The sequence below is a fragment of the Xiphophorus maculatus genome, chromosome 4 (assembly GCF_002775205.1).
Source record: "Xiphophorus maculatus strain JP 163 A chromosome 4, X_maculatus-5.0-male, whole genome shotgun sequence".
Lineage (NCBI taxonomy): Eukaryota > Metazoa > Chordata > Actinopteri > Cyprinodontiformes > Poeciliidae > Xiphophorus > Xiphophorus maculatus.
In genome coordinates this window covers 5,398,004-5,417,447 of record NC_036446.1, presented here as the reverse complement: position 1 = coordinate 5,417,447, position 19,444 = coordinate 5,398,004, and the positions used below count along the sequence as shown (strand labels likewise).

The window sequence follows — 19,444 nt, the reverse complement described above, 5'->3', positions numbered from 1 at the left end:
TTTTCTTTTCCTACGTCATCAAAGATGACTCCGGCTGCTAGATTTTTTTCGCTTGCTGGGCACGCGAGCACCATCACGCGGTAGGAGACTGACGTTGCCGCAGAGCAGCAGGAGACAGAAAAATGGCGGACCTCAGGAAAATCTGTCCCGAGTCTTTGCCCTGCCGTGTCAACCACACACAGAAAACGTCCTTCCAGGGGAAGCTTTTCGTCTTTCTTTGTGTACTTATAGTGGATTCCGGAGGAGCCACGACACATTGGGTCGTCACAGAGGATGGGAAAATTCAACAACAAGTATGCCAGTTAGCTTACTACCTGCTAACGCTTACGTTATGTGGTTAGCCTAAACAGCTAAGTATTTTCCCCCCCTATAAATTAGTAATAACGACTTTCTGCATTGCTCTGTAATTGTATTTATTGGAACCTACTAAGACTTACAAGCCCTGGTCTTGTTTTATAGAAAGGGTGCAAATGTTGGTCTAAAAACAAAATGTTTAAGTATCGTAGCTTGATGTGTTTAAGTAAGATAACGTCACTCTGTCAATCGGTTGTGAAAGTCCAGTTCAAGATGATGACCACATCATCGCAAAGCAACATACGTTCATCTGATAGAAAGGTCTAAGAAGCAATTAATCTACGCGAGACACATAGTTCCTGTTTTAAGTGACGCTCTAATTAATGGGTCTGACAGGATAAGTTAGCAATACTGGAGTGAGTTCAAGATGTGTACAAGTACAATAACTGTGCTGTTAACCTCATCGAGTAGGTTTGCAGATTTTCTAAATGCTTGTGGATGATACCAATATCACTCATTCGGACTGAAAAAGGGCATCTACAAGGTTTAAGTTTTAAATTCTAGGATCATTTATCCTCTCATTTAACATTTTAAACTTGTTGGAAATGTGGGTTCTTGTAATAGAAAATATCTAAATCATTTTTGTAGACATTGCCAATTGTTCTTTAACAATTTTTCTTAACTCTGCGTGTAAGAGGTTATAATACATATCAGGTAATTGACTTGTAACAATCCGTTTATTTAGCTAAATAGTCAGTAGCATTTCGTTTTCACTATTAGTATTAGGCACTCAATATTCTGCCTTAGACAAAAAAAGTAATTTTGCTCCTTATATCATATGTCAATTCTGAAATTAGCATATACATTTCTTATGGCTCTTTAGCTTCAAATTAAATTCTACTTATCTTTAGATGAATGAAAAACAGTTTTGGTGGATGAGAAGTTTAGCAATAAACACCACCTATGTTGTTTCAAAGTATGAACTCATAGACAGTAAATTATATTCTGGATATGTTTATGAAATTTTCAAAACTGCAAACCACAATGGCAAATCACACAGTTTTTGTGAATATGGCAGCAGCAGATGAATGTTTAATTTACATTCCCTACATCCAGAGATTAATCCACTGCCTCATTCCAATTCAGGTGGACTCTCCTTTGAATCTAAAACATCCTCATGATGTGGTAATCTTCATGAGACAAGAAACTCGTGTAAACTACCTCAAGACTTTGGAGGTGTGTGAGTTTCTCTTTTGATTTTACTGTAGTCAAAGAGTTGACAGTTGGATATTTTCATTCCTTTGCATTTCATTTTGGCTTTACTAATTTTAAGACAAGTTTTTGTTTACGTTATGTGAGCAGAAGCAGTTAGTAGCACAAAAGATTCACATTGAGGAGAATGAAGACCGAGATACAGGTTTGGAGCAGCGGCACTACAAAGAGGATTCAGATTGCATAATGGCTAAGGTGCCACTGGGAGACCTGGATCTGTATGATGGTACTTATATCTCCTTGGAGAGTAAAGACATGAGGTAAGCTTTAATAAAATGTCAAAACAAGTAGTTGTGATTTGACAAGAAATATGACAGTGGAATTTGATTAAGACATAATCAAATTCTTCTCCTCTCATTGCAGCCCTGAAGATTATGTCGATTCACGATCTGCTCTGCCCCCAGATCTAGAAAAGCCAGACTGTGCTAAAGTTTTTGAACTACCTTATAGTATTCATGCCTTCCAGCATCTCAGGGTGAGTAGTTGTTTAATTTTTTGATTGCACTCAGTAATTTGTAGCATGCGTTTATAATCTGAGCAAAAGTATTTGAGAGATATGCTATGCTCTGCAGACAGACATTGCCCTCATTATTTTCTTTTAAAACAGAAGCAAGAGGTTATATTAGAGATACCTGCAGAGAATCATAAATTAAAGTTAATATTTTAAATTTCAGTTTAGTTCCAACAACAGATTATGAACAAGGACCCTAGGGTAATTATTTGTTGTATAACAACTTGAAATAAAGTTTCTTTTTTCTTTTTTTTTTGGAAAAGTGCTGACTGTACAACATGGGACAATTCTGTGTAATCTGTATTTTCATTTGCTTTATCATAGGGTGTACAGGAGAGAGCAAACTTGACCTCCCCTCTTCTTTCTAAGGATGATCCTATTTTTAGTTCTTTAACTAAAAAGTTTGGCCGCACTATTGATGAAGTGGGCCACCGCATTCATCAGAGCTTGCTGAAGGTAAACGTTTCCTGAACAACTTTGCTCCTTAAAGTGTATTAAAAAAACAAAATAACAACAATAATTTGCTGCTTTTATAGAATTGGGTCTGTTTTGAAAAACCTTATCTGAGATGTTTTTGAGATTGTTATTTGAGTTTATTTTGTGTTCAACTGAAGTCTGCATGTGACAATGTCTGTACCTTTGAAAGAAATATAAACGCAGTACATCCTCTATTTGCATTCGGCATCTTCATCTGCATGTGAGCCTTAATGGGCATCTGAGATTCATTGTTCAGTGCAGCTTAATGTGCATCAATGCTATGAGGTAGCATTTTATAGAGCTTTAAAATGTTTTTACTTTACGCTTTTTGTTTTTCAGAATTCCTCTTCCTGGGTGTTGTATAACATGGCATCCTTTTACTGGCGTATGAAAAATGAACCTCAGAGGGCAGTGGACTGTGTAGTGCGTGCTTTACATTTTTCTCCAAGGTAATAACTAGTGGGCCAAAAGGCCTTTGCACTACTATATTGTGTACTGTGAGTATGCTCACAGGTGTGTCAATGTGTGTTTTGTTCTTACAGACAGCACAAGGATATAGCGCTGATAAACATGGCCAACATCCTGCACCGGGCCCATTTCTCAGCTGATGCTGCTATTCTTGCCCACGCTGCCCTAGACCTTACCTCAGATCTCTTTACAAGTCATTACACATTGGGCAACATTTACGCTGTAAGTAAAAGTGAAACCTGTCAGCTTTACTGAAAGCTCTTATGTCTACTTCAAAGAGAGGTCATATGCAAAGGATCTTAAGTGTAAACACTTTCTAGCTCTGCTTTTTTGCCTCTGTCTGTTGGAGATACCTTAAAAAAGACAATATATGCCTAAACTAAGTGTATGTAATGTTTCTGTTGCCTATAAACATAGTTGGAATTGAGGACATTTATTTTTCAGGAACTACTGTTTATAGAAAACAGATTTGTACATTAAATTAAAAACTGCTTCACCACAACATAAACTGAATTCCCAATGCTTTGATATTTATACTCTGCTGTTTGTATATATATATACAGTATATATACAGTATGTTTGACCTGCGCTGCATTCATTGTCTTGATTTATACTCTGCTGTTGCTGTTTCACCAGATGCTTGGGGAATACAACCACTCAGTGTTGTGCTACGAGCAGGCACTGCAGGCCCAGCCAGGCTTTGAGCAGGCCTTGAGGAGGAAACACGCTGTGCTCTGTCAGCAAAAGCTGGAGCAGCGCCTAGAAGCTCAACACAGGTAGGCCAATGCTTGTGCGGAGGCTCTTGCAGGTTTTTTGTTCCTTTTTTTCATGCAACCTACATTCCCTACAGAAAATGAGAGTTCAAACTGGGTACATTGCAAGATTAAGCCATAAGCGTCTGTACCATCAGATTGTTTGGTATGTCTGCAAAGCATTTTTGTAATTTGTTATTCCTTTCCAGACGAATATCTGTAAGAAAAATTGCTGTCAAAAGTGACAGTGTGCTGAATGTATATTTACTTTCATTGCAAAATAAGTTTCATGTTGATAACAAGTAGAAATACTTGGAATTGAGAAATGCCTAGATTTGGCAAACTGTCAATTGTTTGTTTATATTTTCTGACAACTATTCTGTATTTGTCATCTTTGGTTGTGTGGTTGCAGATCCCTGCAGAGGACTCTGAATGAACTGAAGGAGTACCAGAAGCAACATGACCACTACCTCCGCCAACAGGAGGCACTAGAAAAACACAAGCTGCTGCAAGAGGAGCAGATTCTGCGCAATATTATCCATGAAACCCAAATGGCCAAGGAAGCTCAGCTTGGTGAGATACAATTTCTTTTAGCTAAACTAGGCCATGAAAGAAAAATAATATTTAACAAAAACTAAAATTTGTGCTTTCACTTTTTAAAGTTCCACATACAGTAGTTCCAACACAGTTCTACTATATTGGAAATTAATATACAACTTCCAATACTGTCGGACATTGTATATTAGGACAGCAGAGATAAACTGGGACAGCATAAATCTAAAGAAACGTTTGATGTGAAATGTGTGTAAAGATGTCACTCTTGTGAAAAATTTGAATTGCAGCTTTTTTTACAGCACTTGTCAGCAATTCCAGCAAGGCATTTTATTGTCAGTCACACCTTAGTAGTTTAACTATGAACCACACCCTCCCTCCAACAACAATACACATTTTGTGTTTTGAAACAGAACTATTTATATAATCATAACGTCATTATTTACTTGCCTAATGAGCTGTAAGACACAAATAATGCCAAAGTGTTGAGCACCATAGGGTTTTTTTTTTTTTTTCAGGAAATCATCAGATGTGCCCACTAGGTCAGCAGCAACGCCGTCTGTACTGCCCCTTCGATCTTCCTGTGCGTTATCACCGGGGTGATCTTTTTGAACATGTCCACCATGTCCAAGTGAGTTTTGGGATAGAAAAAAAGTAGAACATGAAGTGTAAGTCAAAAGTGTACACACAAGCACAAGCTTATTCTTTATTGTTATAAGTGTATATTTGTTTTATTTATGGCACTTGTGAATATCATGTAAGCAAATTATTGTACCCAGTAGTAGAGTTTTCATTATGGCAATAACCATAAAAGTGATTGAAGTGAAAAAGCACTCCCTCCCCACCTCGATAAAGACAAGCCAAAAAGCCAAGAATATTTCAGGAACTTTGAACATGATTTGGGTGTGGAGGTGAGAAAGTTTCCACCCCTAATTATCTCTACTGCAAAGATATGTTATTATCATTCTTATAAAACCTCCCAGTTACATACATTCACCTTGCTTTTTAGGGAAAATACAGACCTTGAAGGAAAGTTTAAAATCAAAGATTAAATTGTCAAAAGCTATTCAGTCTGATTATTTAAACTACAGCAGTGTTTAATATATTTGATCAAAAACTACATTAATCCAAGATACCTTCTTTTGGATAATGGATGTATCTAGAAAATATTGAGTTCTATTTTGACACATTTAACCTATTATTACTTATTATATTTAACTGAAATGAGAGTAATGTAGTACTTCACTATGAGACCCTAAAGAGATATTTGAGGACAAATTATCATTAACACAGTTAATAAAAAAACTGATGCATCAGCTAGCTGAATCTAAAGTTCTTTGTGTTGGTTTACAGTTTGGAGAGGCTTTGTCTGTAGCATCCAGTGTGGCGCTTGTATCAGAACGCAGCTCCAACCAGACAGCTTCCAGCCCCCAGCTCCGTCCCACTGTGTCTGGTGATCAGGACCCTGCTGCAGCCCTCTGGGGTGGCCATCAAGAGTACACACAGGCAAGAGGAACACTGACGCTTTACTTGTACTTGTTCTACAGAGACTACTAAATTAAGCAGACCTGATAAACATAAAATTATGCACTTTTTTGTGATTTTCTGTTGACAGAAATATCTTCCTTATAGTATTGGTTTGAAAACAAGGACTAATTTTGTAACAGACTGTATTATCTGGTTGTTAAAATGTAGTTTTGGGTCTGTGACGATGCCTAAGTTTTTTGCATGTGTGTGGTCTTTAAACTAAGTACTAAGCTAAAAACTAAACTGGGTACTTGTAGTTACCTACACTCTCAGTGTCTCAGAAATTAAAATTTATGTTCTAGTACCACAGAAGTTGAGTTAAGAATAGTATAAAAATATTGAATAAAAGTGGCATGAGAATGGAGCCTTGAGGATCCCCATAAGCAGGATGAAAGAAACATCTGCACTGTTGTTCCAATATTATATCATATCCAATATTATATGCAATCTTGCAATAATTTTATGTTTTAGAGATGTGGATACAAATAAACTAGAATGGTCACAGATTTAAACTGCTCGTGTTATTGAATAAATTTCAATTCATTTTTTTGTGAACCAGCTAAATATAATACATTGTTTGATTCATCATTCTAATATTTGACAGATTATGGTTTGCTGATCTAAACTGTAGATTTGTTTAATTTTGTAGCCAGAACAGTAAATTATGTTAGAAGTTTTTTCTGGTCTTATTTTTACTAAAGCCTTTGCTTCTGATGAGGAATGATTGAAAATGTGGTTTTGTTTTAGGACACACAGAGGACATTGTGGCCTCAGAGGTCAGACTGTGCCCATCAGTACCCAAGTATACCACCTGCCCATCTGCTACCAACCTACTTCCTCTTGCCTGAAGCACAGGGCCTGGGGTTAGTTCACATTATTTGATTGACTTTTGATAAATATTCTTTAACCAAGAACTTAAATTGACAGTTGGAAAGTTAATCTGTCACCTAAAGATATTTTTGTCTCTTTCAAATGATTCTAAAGGTAATTATGTTTAGGTGAATTTTAATACTTTTTATGGTTTTCTTTCATAATTTGGATCCAATAAAACCTTATTTGGTGACTTATATGTATATACATCACCGAGTAAACCTTTTTACTAAGACCAAAGTAATTACAGCATGCTGAGTTTTCTTCATGCATTGTGTGTGGATGCTTTTGCTACTTTGTTTTTGTTTGTTTTCTGTAGAACTTTAATGTGACCTATTATCTTAGCCAGATTTGGTTAGTTGCGCAATCTCATCAGCTGTTTAGTTTGATTGATGCTTCTGCAAATTAGAAGCATCGTGATTCTGGAAAATATCTTTGTTGTGATTGTTTAAAAATTAAGACCTTGCTATACCAGTCAGAATTAATTAAGTTGTCACTATGCAAAACTGCCTCCAGGAGCTTCTGTTATCAGCTGTTCTTGTTTGAGATACACCAAAGATACTTTGCACTGAGGCAGAGAAATATAACTGACAACAAGCCCTATTTGTGTATAAATAGGGATGCACAATATTACTAAATATTTTTAGTAAATATCATTTGCAATATATTCCCATTTTCATTTTTTTAGTCATCTGTGGTTACATTGCTCTGTGATCTAAAGCATGTTGGGCAATGTCATTTAGGTCTGTTAACATTTCCTAATTGCTCATAGATTGATCTCACATTGGCATGTTCTCTGGTTTATTGAGAAACTACAGACCAAACGACAACAAAAAATAATAATTTTAGTGCTACATTGGTTGCACATTAAAAACTTTTCATAACACACAATTGAATTATTTCTTTTCAGCCCAGTGGCAACTCTCCTGTATAGCAGCGCTGGCCCCATTTCAGTAGACAGTCCACCAGACTGTAGTCCTGTCCCTCAACCATATCCAGCTTTCCTCCCCGCCTCATTAGACTGGCCCCTGGAAGAAAAGAAGCTGCCAGATTCCTTTGCATCTGAGGTATCAGTTTGTTCATTGATTAAATAATATACGACTGTGTTGGATTAAATGTTGTGTTGTTTTATTTCTTCTCTCTTTTCAAAATAAAGTTAAATGATATATATACACATCTTTGTTTACAGATGCTACATTTACGCAGTGGAGGATTTACACTGGAGCAAGTTGGCGACAGAATAGCACAAGCTATACAAGAAGTAAACTCTCATTTTTATTTTTTCACAGCAGCATATTGCATTCAAGAATATAGGCAGTCTCAGCACAATATACGTAAAAAATAAACAATATAAAACACTTTATTCAACTTTAACATCAAAAATTGTATTTACACAATGTTCAACCATTGTTCAGACACTTAAGTTTTTGTTTGGTTGATAAAAGGCATCTGTCACCTCTCAAAATGCGCTTACATATTACATCCACATACTCCTATTTAAATTTATTCTGCACTTTACTAAGTCTTCCTATTAAGAGCTAATTTGTTTGTTCAGGCCACTATACCCCACTGGCTGGTCAACAATGAGGCAGCTCTATTTTGGCAGGCCAAAGGCAACGGCAGTCGTGCCTTGCAGTGCCTGCGTCAGGTGTTGAACTCTGCTCCGCCTTCGCACCATCACATGGCCTTCACCAATGCTGCTAACCTGCTGCTGCACTACGGTTTGACCCCCCATGCACAAATGCTGCTGGACCATGTGTTGACATTCAATACATCTGAGGTAAATGAAAGTTGGTTTATAAAGTAATATGCATTTTAAAACCGCATATTCAAGAAATTTCTTAAAAAGAAAAATTGGTTTTAGATTGGTTTGTATCTTCAGAAATTGTGATTGTGAATATGAATAAAAAATGGTTAGACATCCAGGGTGTGAGTGAGACATGGCAAATTTTAGCAATAGTTTAAACAATAGGTTTTGCTTTTTTATTTGTTTTTGTAGGTCTCAAACAATCTAGAATAAGTGTTTAATAATTACATTTTGTTCTAACTCACATATTGCAGTTTTTATACTTGTTTAATATAAGTTAGTTCAAATGCCAAAAATTAAAATTTTGTGTGGGGTTGTTTTTCCATCCCCTGCATATGCTGCATTCAGGTAAACTTGATGCACTCAAAGAGCAGTGCACCTTGAAAGTTAATAGATGTCACTTTAAACACTGCAATTTGTGAACAAGAATGTTTAGACTGTATACCTTGTTTTATCTATCAGTGTCAGATACATAGATGTCTGTTAAATCTCAGTGTCAAGATTCGCATGTTACACCTGAGGTAACTTCCTCTCTGTCTCGTTTTGTTTTCCTCGCTCAGCCTCACGCCCTGCTCAGCTTGGTGAATGTGCATTTAGCCCAGAGCAATGTGACAGGTGCTCTGGCCTTGTTTCGCCACATTCTGGAGACAACCCTGTCCTCGTCGTCTTCCTTCTCATCCATTGCTGCCTGCGAGCAATGTCGCACCAACCTGCCTTTACTACGCTGTCTTCAGTTCTACCCTTCACTTTACAATCTTTCCCACCGACAACCTTGTTCACGTAAGTAACCTAAACAGAGTAAGGAAATTTTTTCCTCAAAATATGTAAAAAAAAAACAAACAAAAAAAACCTTTCACTGGTGGGGTGCAATAAAATAATGAATCATATTTTAATAAAACAAAGTATTTGAGTCCGTACGCAAAGGCTTACATTTAAATAGATATTGGTTGATGACTAGGAGAAGTACATGATTCATACTTCATGAATCATGTAGGAATGGAGTAATGATGATGTACTCTAATTTCTTTCATACTGTAGTTTATCCAACTTAAACAATCTAGATGCAGTTATATTCAAAATGTCTCGACTCAAGCAAACAAGCAGCTTTACATTTTTCTCTTTTAAATCACACAACTGTGAGAATAAAATGTATTTTGTTAAATACAGGGCTTTCAGTCGAAGTTTTTAATTTTACACTTACAGCCACTGCATTTTATTTGAAATGCGACTTAAAAAATCGGAATCCTTTTCTTAACATGCCTCTCTACCTAGTCTGAATACAGCATAATTACCCAAACTGCATAAATAAAAGTGTTGCGATGTCTCTGTAATAATATTTATCTATGAAGTTTGTTCTCAAAAATGCTGTTCAACTAACATTTGTGTTACCTATTGCTGTTTTATCATGCAAAACCGCCATCAAATGGTGCTGCTCCATGCCATCAGTCAAACACACCAGAGTGGAGGTCCTCTATTCTCATAGGTCACAGATCACTTTATGCTGCATTCATTTGCACTTGGACATATATTCTCATTTAAACACATTTTCAGATGTTATTTGTTTTGACAATCCACACTGCAATGAAAGGAGTTACATTTTTTTCTCTAATTAAATAATCAAAATCAAAGAATTAAGCCCAGTCCTATTTTTTTCCACATATTTTTTCAGTTTGAATTGAAATCTATTAGCCTTAGGGATGAGCTCTTAAATTTCAAACCATTACTAAGAGTTACCAATCAGAACAGAATAAGTTGCTCCCGTTTTTGATAAACACTAACTTTTTACTTGTACCACAAGGTGGCATCATTAGCCACCAAGTGGACTGCTAACTGCCACTGTTTTTTTTCATTGCATCTCCAACTGGTACTACACTGAAATATATATATATATTTCAGTGTATATATATATATATATATAGTGTATATATATATATATATATAAATATATATATATATTAGATGAACAGGTAAATAATACATTTGCATTGCAGAATACATTGGTGACAATAAACTTTTGAACCCAGAGAAAAAAGATTAATTGGGAAATTTCCCAGATTTAAAAAAATCTAAATCAGCTTTCTGCTGGACAGAGGAAGTAAAAGGAGTCTGTGTGATATGTGCTTTCATGTTGTCCCCTCTGAGGACCTTTAGAGTTGCTGTAAAAAATGCTGCGATGTATGATGTGTTCTTTATTTGAACAGAAACCACGCGTTTTCTTTTTTCGGTGCAGCTGAGGAGAAAAGTGCTTTGAAGTGGAGAAATTCTGCTTCTCAATAATTTAAGCAGCTGAAAATAGCTAATGGTAGCTTTAGATAAGACTATATTTTATTCTCTAAAGCTAAATATTGTTGCGGTAAAACGTTCTTGAGTACTTGAGTTCAAACAAGCTCTAACACAACACTCCTGTTTTATTAGTAAAGATTACAGAGGTAGCTCCTTGGTGCTTGAACGGAAATGTGTCTGTTTATGTTTGCTCAAACTCTTTAAAATTGAGGAATCTCTTATTCAACAGCTCAACTTCTAAAATGTATACAAATGGAGTTTGTTTTCAAATGCAATATGGAGCCATGAAGGAAGTGGAATAAAAGTCTCAATTTCTGTGCTGTAAAAAAAGAACTGTAGCTCAAATAAAAACTGAAAGTCAACAGAGTACAGAAGATAAAAAACTACAAAAGGAACCATAGTTTGTGTTTCTTAAAATACAAAATATATTCTGGTGTGAAATTTGCAGGTTTCTTTGCATATGTAAAATCTGTATCTTCCTGAGCTTTTGTGCAAATGACTTTGTCTTACACAGTTGCTGAAGCAAAATGATGATTCTGCAGATTATCATATAATCAGAACTTTATATGTAAATTACAATATGGTGTTGGTTTCTATTGATATGTTTTAAAAACCACCAATGTGAATATAATGAAAGTAGTAATGCTTCGAATACTAATTGAAGTTTTTTCGCTGATCCAGAAGATGGAACCTGCATGACTGAGGAAGACTTTGGCATACAGCTGGAGGAATGGGAGGACAGTGAAGAGAAGCAGGACGCAACTGCCAGTTCTGCCATTGAAGACATGTTGCTCTTTGAGAGTAAGATCAGAACTTTATTTGATCTGTTATGAAAACTAATAAACAGTTAGGAAAACTGGTTAGCCCACAATTAATATTAAAGTTATTTTTAACATTCAGTGCTTTGCAAGAGTATTTAAACCTTTTTCCTCCACATTGATACATTACAACCTTTAGTATAATCCCATTCCTCTCAATTCAATTCAGCTTGATATTACAGTACAACCCAATTTTACTTCAGTCTAGAAAAGTATTTAAGAAGAAGAAACAAACATGTGACATTATGTTATACACAATAAATAAATAGGTTATGCTTTCCTAATTCCCAGAACTGAAACTGTTTTGTTTAGTTTAGCTCATAATGATGCTTTTGGAATTTGCTTCATGAACAAAAAAACCTGCAGATGACAATTTAATCCTGATTAGTTTTCTTTTTGTTTGTTTTCAACGCTTTTCTTCTTTTTTCCAATCATTCAGATGTAATCCTAGACAGTAATGGCTCAGGTGAGGCGACAACACAGCAACAGGCTTCTCCCTCCTCCACAGGAACTGCCAAAATGTCATCATCTTTTGGAGACGGAGGAGTGGAAAAAGAGGAGGAATGGCAGCTGAAGGAGGACCTAATGGGAGCGTTTGAGGGAGCGCTGGATGTGGGAGGAAAACGCGGAGACCTGCAAGGCATCAGAGTGCTGAAGAATGACCGCATCATGGGGGCCCGAGCAGGAAGTGGACCGTGTTTTGGAAACTGTGAGGATGATGATGGAGCAGAGTGGGTAAGAGTGAAAACTGAGCTTTTGTTCTGAATTAATAAAAATTATTTGGAGAATGTGACTGAAGTTATTAAGTAGGTAAGCTTGAATGTGTGTTTTTGTTGCGAATTTTTAGATCACCTTCCAGGTAAAACGGGTTCGTAAATCAAAGGCAGATGGGTCAGAAAGTGTCTCAATGACTGATGACAGTCAAAACGAGGAGTCGATACCTGGAGGGAGCTCTGTACTGGAAATCAGTGGTCCAACTATTCCATCTCCCGGTCCTTCAGGTAGCAAAAACACCTGCTTTTTATATGCCTAATAAGGCAGAAACATGGGGAAAAATGGTACTTGATGAGGATCTTTTTATGCTTTTTGATCAGGTCGCTGGAGAGACTATACAAGTCTTGGCTGGCCTGGACCAGAGGAGTGCCAGCGCACACGGAGGGTTGACCTCACTACTGTAGCTAGTACTTGGTTGGCTGTTTCTGCCAAGAATATTGAGTAAGTCTGTCAACATAATGAATTCAGTCAAAATCACAGTAGTTGGAATATATTTTCCTATTTAGGCATAAGCAGCAAAATAGCATGATGTCTGTTTATCGTGTTAAATTAGAAGCATGTAAAACAGGTGTTTAATCTCTCATTTTGTGTCTCATCACCACTTTAATGTAGCATCACAGAGCACATAGACTTTGCCACCCCACTCCAAGAACCTGCAGCTGAACCTTTATGCAATGCCAACCTACCTGCCAGTATGCACACCCTTGACCACCTGGCAGGTGTAGCCAACCGCGCCTCCATCCACTACACAGGGGAAGCCCAGCTGCGAGAGGTACAGAGGCTGAGGCCAGTGATTACACAAACTAATGACCAAAACAATTCAAGCTGTATGTGTGAGATTGAAATGAAGGCAGTGTTTCAGTTAATATTAAAGCAAAACCAAATAAACCGAATCACTCTGACTAAAGTGGTTAAAAATGTTACTATTCTTATTTAAAAACCTTTTGTTTCACACATCCAGTTTGATAAATTACAGATTATGTAATTAATCAAATATCCAAGTATCAGATTATATTTTGAGTTTCACTGGGATCTTTTTTTTTGTCACTTCTGAAGGTTCTGCAGAACCTTGGGAAAGATAAGTTTCCTCCCCAGTCATTTGAGCAGGTGGGAACTCGCATTGCTAAAGTCTTGGAGAAGGTAAGTCCACTGAGGTGATCCAGGAGAATTTAGGAGTAATATTTACTTATGACCGGTAATTTTTTTTTTTTCGGACAATTTTTTTTTCTACACCATTTGGATGGAATTGTAAATACAGAATATCTTAAATGCCATGCAGTACAGACAAAAATAATATATATTGAGTTTTAAATTGAACATTGCTAATTGGCAACCACTTGAGAGCTTTGCATTTACTGAATATTTACTGATTGTTATTTTTGTTTTATGGAGGGAGTAAAACTGTCTTCAGATATTCTAACATCAAAGCCAAGTTTTCTCTATTGACTAAAGGAAGAACCTTGAGAGATTGAAGACTTGGTGGTTTTATGTCTTTCAGTCAGTTCTGCTAAATGTCTTTGTTTTATGTTACAATTTCAAACATAAAACATGCAAGTTTTCTTTTCTGATTGAGTTGTGTTGGGAAGGAGAAACATGAACAGGTCTGCAACAAGTGAACAGGTAACTAAAATGGTATTAACTTTTCAAACTCAATTAATTTAGATTTCTTTTTCTCCAATCAGAATCAGACATCTTGGGTGTTATCCAGCATGGCTGCACTGTACTGGAGAGTGAAAGGTCAAGGCAAGAGAGCCATCGACTGCCTGCGGCAAGCCCTTAACAATGCCCCTCATCACATGAAGGCAAGACAGACACAATTATTTAATCTACTTATAGCCAGTAATAAATCCATAAATAAAATATATGTATTGTGTTTTTTCTGCTCAAATTATGGAACAGGATGTACCACTTATCAGCTTGGCCAACATCTTTCAAAACGCTAGGTTATGGGAGGATGCCCTCACAGTCGCTCGCATGGCTGTCGAGATTGCACCGCACTTTGTCGTGAACCACTTTACCCTTGCCAATGTCTATATTGCAATGGTAACAACACTAAATCAAATAATTGTTGGTTCTGATGTATGTTTTCAGGTCTTGTATTGTAGCAGTATCTTAAATCTTTTTGTTTCTTCTCTGCAACAGGAGGAGTTTGAGAAAGCAATGCACTGGTATGAATCCACTTTGAAGCTGCAGCCAGAATTCGCCCCTGCCAAAGATCGACTGAGAACCATTCAGTGTTATCTGCTCACCAAGAGGGAGCGTCGCCAACCCTAAACCACTCAATCTGACCATAAACACATCAGACACATGCACACATTCAGACATTCTCTACCACAGGAAGTTGAAAGTCAACAGTCCTAATTTTGTGTATTCCAGGCCCCTTTTCTTCATTGGTGGTCGAACAAGGTTCTGTTAATTAGGTTGAACTGTAGATAATTTAGCCCCATAACTGCAAGACCTTTGCTATTTAACAATCAAAACCTTGTGTTGCTCATATCATGTTTTTTTCTGTTTGCTTAACTTTAAAAATATGTGGGGTTCAAAGTAAGTTATACATTTAAAGTCTGACTACTTCTGATGTAACTTTTAAATCAACCTGGGCCAACCAGAACACTTTATTATTATTCTTCTTGAAGACATTTTAAAAATAAAAATAACGTTTTGCTCCTCTGTTTTCAAGAATAATGACATTGTTGGTGCCAGTTTTAAATTCTAAATGAAAAGGCTGTATTACAGTATTTTTGCAAGAAATCTTTTGCTGAGGTGATAGGGGAATGTGCTTCTCAACTCAGAAGTTAAACGAGTTTTAATTGAGCGATAATGCCCTCTCTGTGCTTTTTTCAATGAATGGGAATTCTCGGTTTATGCACTTTTTCTTTTTGTCATTCCTATTTATATGGGACCTACAAACTGATTTTGCTACAAGCTAATTTAAATATAAGAGTGAAAATGAGATGCCATTTCATTTGCTTCTCAACGTGGAAATTACATGGCAAAAAAGAATTTATCATTGACAGTCTATTAAAAAGAAATCTGTATTAAATGTACAGTTTTAAAGGCAGCTTGTGGATTTTCTTTTATTTCTTGGTGCGATGTATGCATTCCCCTAGGAAGTGAAAACCCTGGTTGTATTCTTCCTAGTTTAGCATAAGCTATAAACATTTGTGCTGCTCCTATGTAAAAATTCCTGGTTAAAACTTTCATACAAAACAAGTCACTGGCCTAATGGTGGCACTGCTGGACTTTTTCTAGCCAGATATCATTTGTCAGCTCCTACATTATCTCCCTCTCAGTCTGACGACACCACTTTCATTTTAACGCTTAATCTTTTAGATACTGTTAAAATATGTCTTCAAAGGACAAGGACAAAATTACTGTGCATTATATAATATATGTTATATAAACACTTGAGTGAAGCAGTTTTTTAGAGCATACAGATTTAGATTTTTGTTCTTGCAATAAATATATAAATTCAGAAAGTGAGACCATTAAAACTTTATCAACCAGGAAATTCATCATATCCTGGTTGAATAAAACCTTCTACTGGTAAGAAATATTTTCTAAGATTATTAGTAATTTTTTGACAGATTTCCTTTCCTGAAGCACATAGATTTTTTTATTATTTGATGAGGTAAGTGATTTTATATGCCTTTAATTTCCTTAAGTTGTAGAAGTATTTTAAAATAGTCGGTTATGAGTCCAGATTTTACTGGATGGAATAAATAATTCATTTCAGGTTCTGAACTATTTGTTATGAAGTTCTATTGTTGGAAAATGTGGAACGTAGCTCTGAAGCTATACAGTCTAAATTAATTTTGTAGATAGAATGTGTTACTCTAAAGAATTTGGACCTTTGTCTAAAACATGTCTACAAAACATTGAAGTCTGCAGTTGCTAATGAGAAAATATGTCCAAAGTACATGATTGTTGATTCAAGAAAAAGAGATAAATGATTTTCAATTTGAAAAGAAATTGAACCACCTTTTTATTCTGATGCTCCTAAATGAATTCAGTACAACTTCTTGTCCTGTTAACAAAGTAAATACTGTCCCCCAACATGTAACTTAGTCATATAATTTTATAACATAAATACAAGTTTTTAAGATCTCAGAGTAAGATTTGCAGAGATCTACTGCCTAGTTATAGTTTGTGTCATAAATGAGATGTCATTAAAAAAAAATGTGTATGTAAAGATAAGTGACCAATGCTTTTGGTAATTTACATTCCAAAAAATGCACCAAATGTTAACATAGATGCTGACTGGCAAACTCCATCTTTAGAGTGATGTTCACTGGCTACCTTTTTCCCCATCTTCTTTTGTGTTGTTGTTTATTAGTTGCCATAAGACTGCGGAACATGCATTTTTATTTATTTTTCTTTTGTTATTTAAATCTTACATGGCTGCAGTGATGATCTATCTTGCAAAAAATTGTTTCCAGAATGAGTTCTTTGCATATTTAAACAAGCTTTTCTGTTAAGTTCTATTGTCACTCAACTTGTCCTTGTTTGCTGCTAACCAGACTCACATTTTGGAGCTGGTGTTACTTCCAACATAAACTATTTAAATTTCTGTACTGCATTTCCAGCATTCTTTAAATATGCTAAGGATCTTTTTTTTTTTTTTATCAGTTTACATATATAATATTATTATAGTGAAGTATGAAAAAGGTTATCTTGTAATAAGACAATATTTCACTTGTATATATTTTAAAACAATACAAAGCTGAGATATTAATTACCCCCTGGCTGTTTAGAGCTATGCCTTGGAATGTGCTGCTGCCTCTGCAGCATGGAGCGTCATGAACTAAGGATGGAACACTGTGTTCATTCACATAAGAAGGAACAGCCACATAGTATTCATGTGAAAAGGCACTTTTTTTCCTGCTGGCTTTTTTTCCCCCTGAAAATACTCGTTCTAAAAATGGCTCCAGCACAAAACAAGCTGCTATTTTTAGAATCCTGTGAAGTAACAAGATGGTTGCAGAGGAGCTGAAGTGTATGCACGGAATCCTATAAAAAAACAAAGAAAGAAAAGCACATGCAAGGGGAAATTTGGAGCTACAAAGCCCTCCCCTCTCCTTTAGATCCACTGTGGACAAAACCTGCTGCATTGCAAATGGATCATATTTACTGTCATCCCCGCTCTCCATGTCTGTGTAGCCAAACCTCTTCTTTCACTCTTGTTTTGGAATGTTTCTCAATGAATAATTGACTGGAGCAGTATTTTTGACCATCCCTGTCTTGGGTGCAGTGTATAAATAGCTCATGTGCTGCAAAGCGTGCATGGATTTGTCAGGGGTGTTAGGCCTGGGAGTAGGAGCCCTGTTATGTAATAGGCATGTGAGTTGGCACACCACAGAAACACTGCATTGAATGGGTGTGTGTGAAAGCTCTGTTCCCATTGAGTGTTTTCAGAGCGATTGTATTCTCACTGGGAGTCCTTTGTTAAGTCTTTTGAAGCTGAGGCAGCTAATTTTTTTACCGCAATGGCAGACAAGATGCGTTAATCTTATATCAACACAAGCTTACTTATCTTGAAACATTATATACCAGATATGTTAAATTTTGATTCAAATATTATCCTCTCCACAGCAACCACCACTCTCCATATACCAGCATTTGAATTAACAAATTGTACAGCTTGTACTTTTAAATAAATACAAGAAACTGCTCTTATTTTTCAAAGGATGAGCTACTTATTAACTTTTGAGTTCACTAAAATTATTTTATTTTTTATTTTTGCATTTGTATGTTAGTAACCAGTTAAATAGCTTCACTGAAAAAATACTATTTGGGATTTAGTATATATAAATATTCATTACACTTTGCAGACAGATGAATGCTGCCTTCACTTCCTAATAAATCAGCTTTGTAGATTCTCAAAAGGAATAGCTTTTGACTTTTCAGTCATATGTCGTTATAGTAAACTTTTGATGCTCATAGGCATGTTGGAATTTGCTCAGCGTATGCAAGTGTAAATTTAGCTCAGCATGGTTTATTTTAGAAACACTGAATGAAAGTGATGCAAGACATTATGTAATAATTGTGAGTTCCCTACATGGACATGAAAGACTATTTTTAAAGGCACTGAGATAAAGTGCATTAAGATTTCAAACACAGGCTGAATCTTTGTTTCAGATTCCATTTTATGTGTTCACTAGAAAATTGAGACAATTCTCATCAATTCAATTATTTGTCTACAATTCAATCATATTTTACAGTTTATTAGTTGAGCAAAAATCTACCTATCTTGGCCATAAGTAGATATTTTATTGCAGTACTACTCAGATTTTATGATTTGTCTCTCTTCACCTATCGATAATCTAATGAACTGTTCAAGGTGTATCCCATCTCTCCACTGTGGATTACTGGAATCGGCTTCTTTATTTTATTTGGGCTTCTTTATTTATTTTACTTTTCTTACTTGCAAATAAAGCAAGCTCTTGAACAACAAATTACATGTACTTCATAACAAAACAGCAGGAACCATGTCTCAAGTTTTATTCATACACCACAAAGAAAAAGGAAAAGGGTCTGTTTTTGGACAGTAAATTATAACATGGAATCACAGAAGTAGCTCTCTTATAGATTATGGAAATATAAAGGAATATTCTAGAGGGGTTGATGGAGAATGTAAAGTTGCAAAATCATACCTACAAAGCATTTTCCTTTGTGACTCACGACGAGAAACTAATTGGTCAAAGATCCCATTTGAAATTGTTGCTACGGTGCTTAGTTATGAAATGTCTGTTATGTTGTCTGGTTGTATCTAAGGCACCTCCAAAGTGTACCTCACCTCTGGCCTATTGACTGCTGACAATAGACACCGGGTCCCTGGGAACTCTGCAAGAAGTACTTAAATAAATACATGAATGCATGTATTCACAATGGGTTCTGTGGGTTTTGCTTTGTTTTTAACCATAGTTTATGGTGCAATTATGGTGCAACGAAATATTCATTGGCATTTAGTGCTGAATTTCTTACAGCAGGGACTTTCTTCTCACTTTTACTAAAGCTAAGTATTGCAGGAATGCAACAC

The 19,444-nt window shown here is 36.0% G+C and overlaps 1 protein-coding gene across 2 annotated transcripts; it reads left to right on the top strand.

The window, feature by feature from the left end:
- Positions 1–94: 94 nt before the first annotated feature.
- Positions 95–15,466, top strand: ttc17 (tetratricopeptide repeat domain 17). Of its 2 annotated transcripts, none has more exons than XM_023332919.1 (25): positions 95–293; positions 1,441–1,530; positions 1,657–1,826; positions 1,930–2,041; positions 2,402–2,533; positions 2,894–3,003; positions 3,097–3,244; positions 3,659–3,798; positions 4,187–4,347; positions 4,845–4,957; positions 5,680–5,832; positions 6,601–6,716; positions 7,634–7,790; positions 7,913–7,984; positions 8,279–8,503; positions 9,091–9,310; positions 11,498–11,614; positions 12,071–12,366; positions 12,479–12,632; positions 12,726–12,846; positions 13,018–13,177; positions 13,462–13,545; positions 14,088–14,207; positions 14,305–14,448; positions 14,548–15,466. In XM_023332919.1, exons 1-25 carry the CDS (start codon positions 123–125, stop codon positions 14,677–14,679), a joined length of 3,618 nt encoding a protein of 1,205 aa, XP_023188687.1. In that variant the 5' UTR covers positions 95–122; the 3' UTR covers positions 14,680–15,466. The 2 variants fall into 2 exon arrangements, with proteins under 2 accessions (XP_023188687.1, XP_023188686.1); XM_023332918.1 differs by having other exon boundaries at positions 11,495–11,614.
- The last annotated feature ends 3,978 nt before the right edge of the window (positions 15,467–19,444 follow it).

Bases quoted from the DNA above. Each gene is read 5' to 3' on its own strand.
- ttc17 (XM_023332918.1), top strand. From the start codon at position 123: ATGGCGGACCTCAGGAAAATCTGTCCCGAGTCTTTGCCCTGCCGTGTC. The intron at 294-1,440 runs GTATGCCAGTTA...ATTCCAATTCAG, and splicing joins ATGGGAAAATTCAACAACAA to GTGGACTCTCCTTTGAATCT. The intron at 14,208-14,304 runs GCAAGACAGACA...ATTATGGAACAG, and splicing joins ATGCCCCTCATCACATGAAG to GATGTACCACTTATCAGCTT.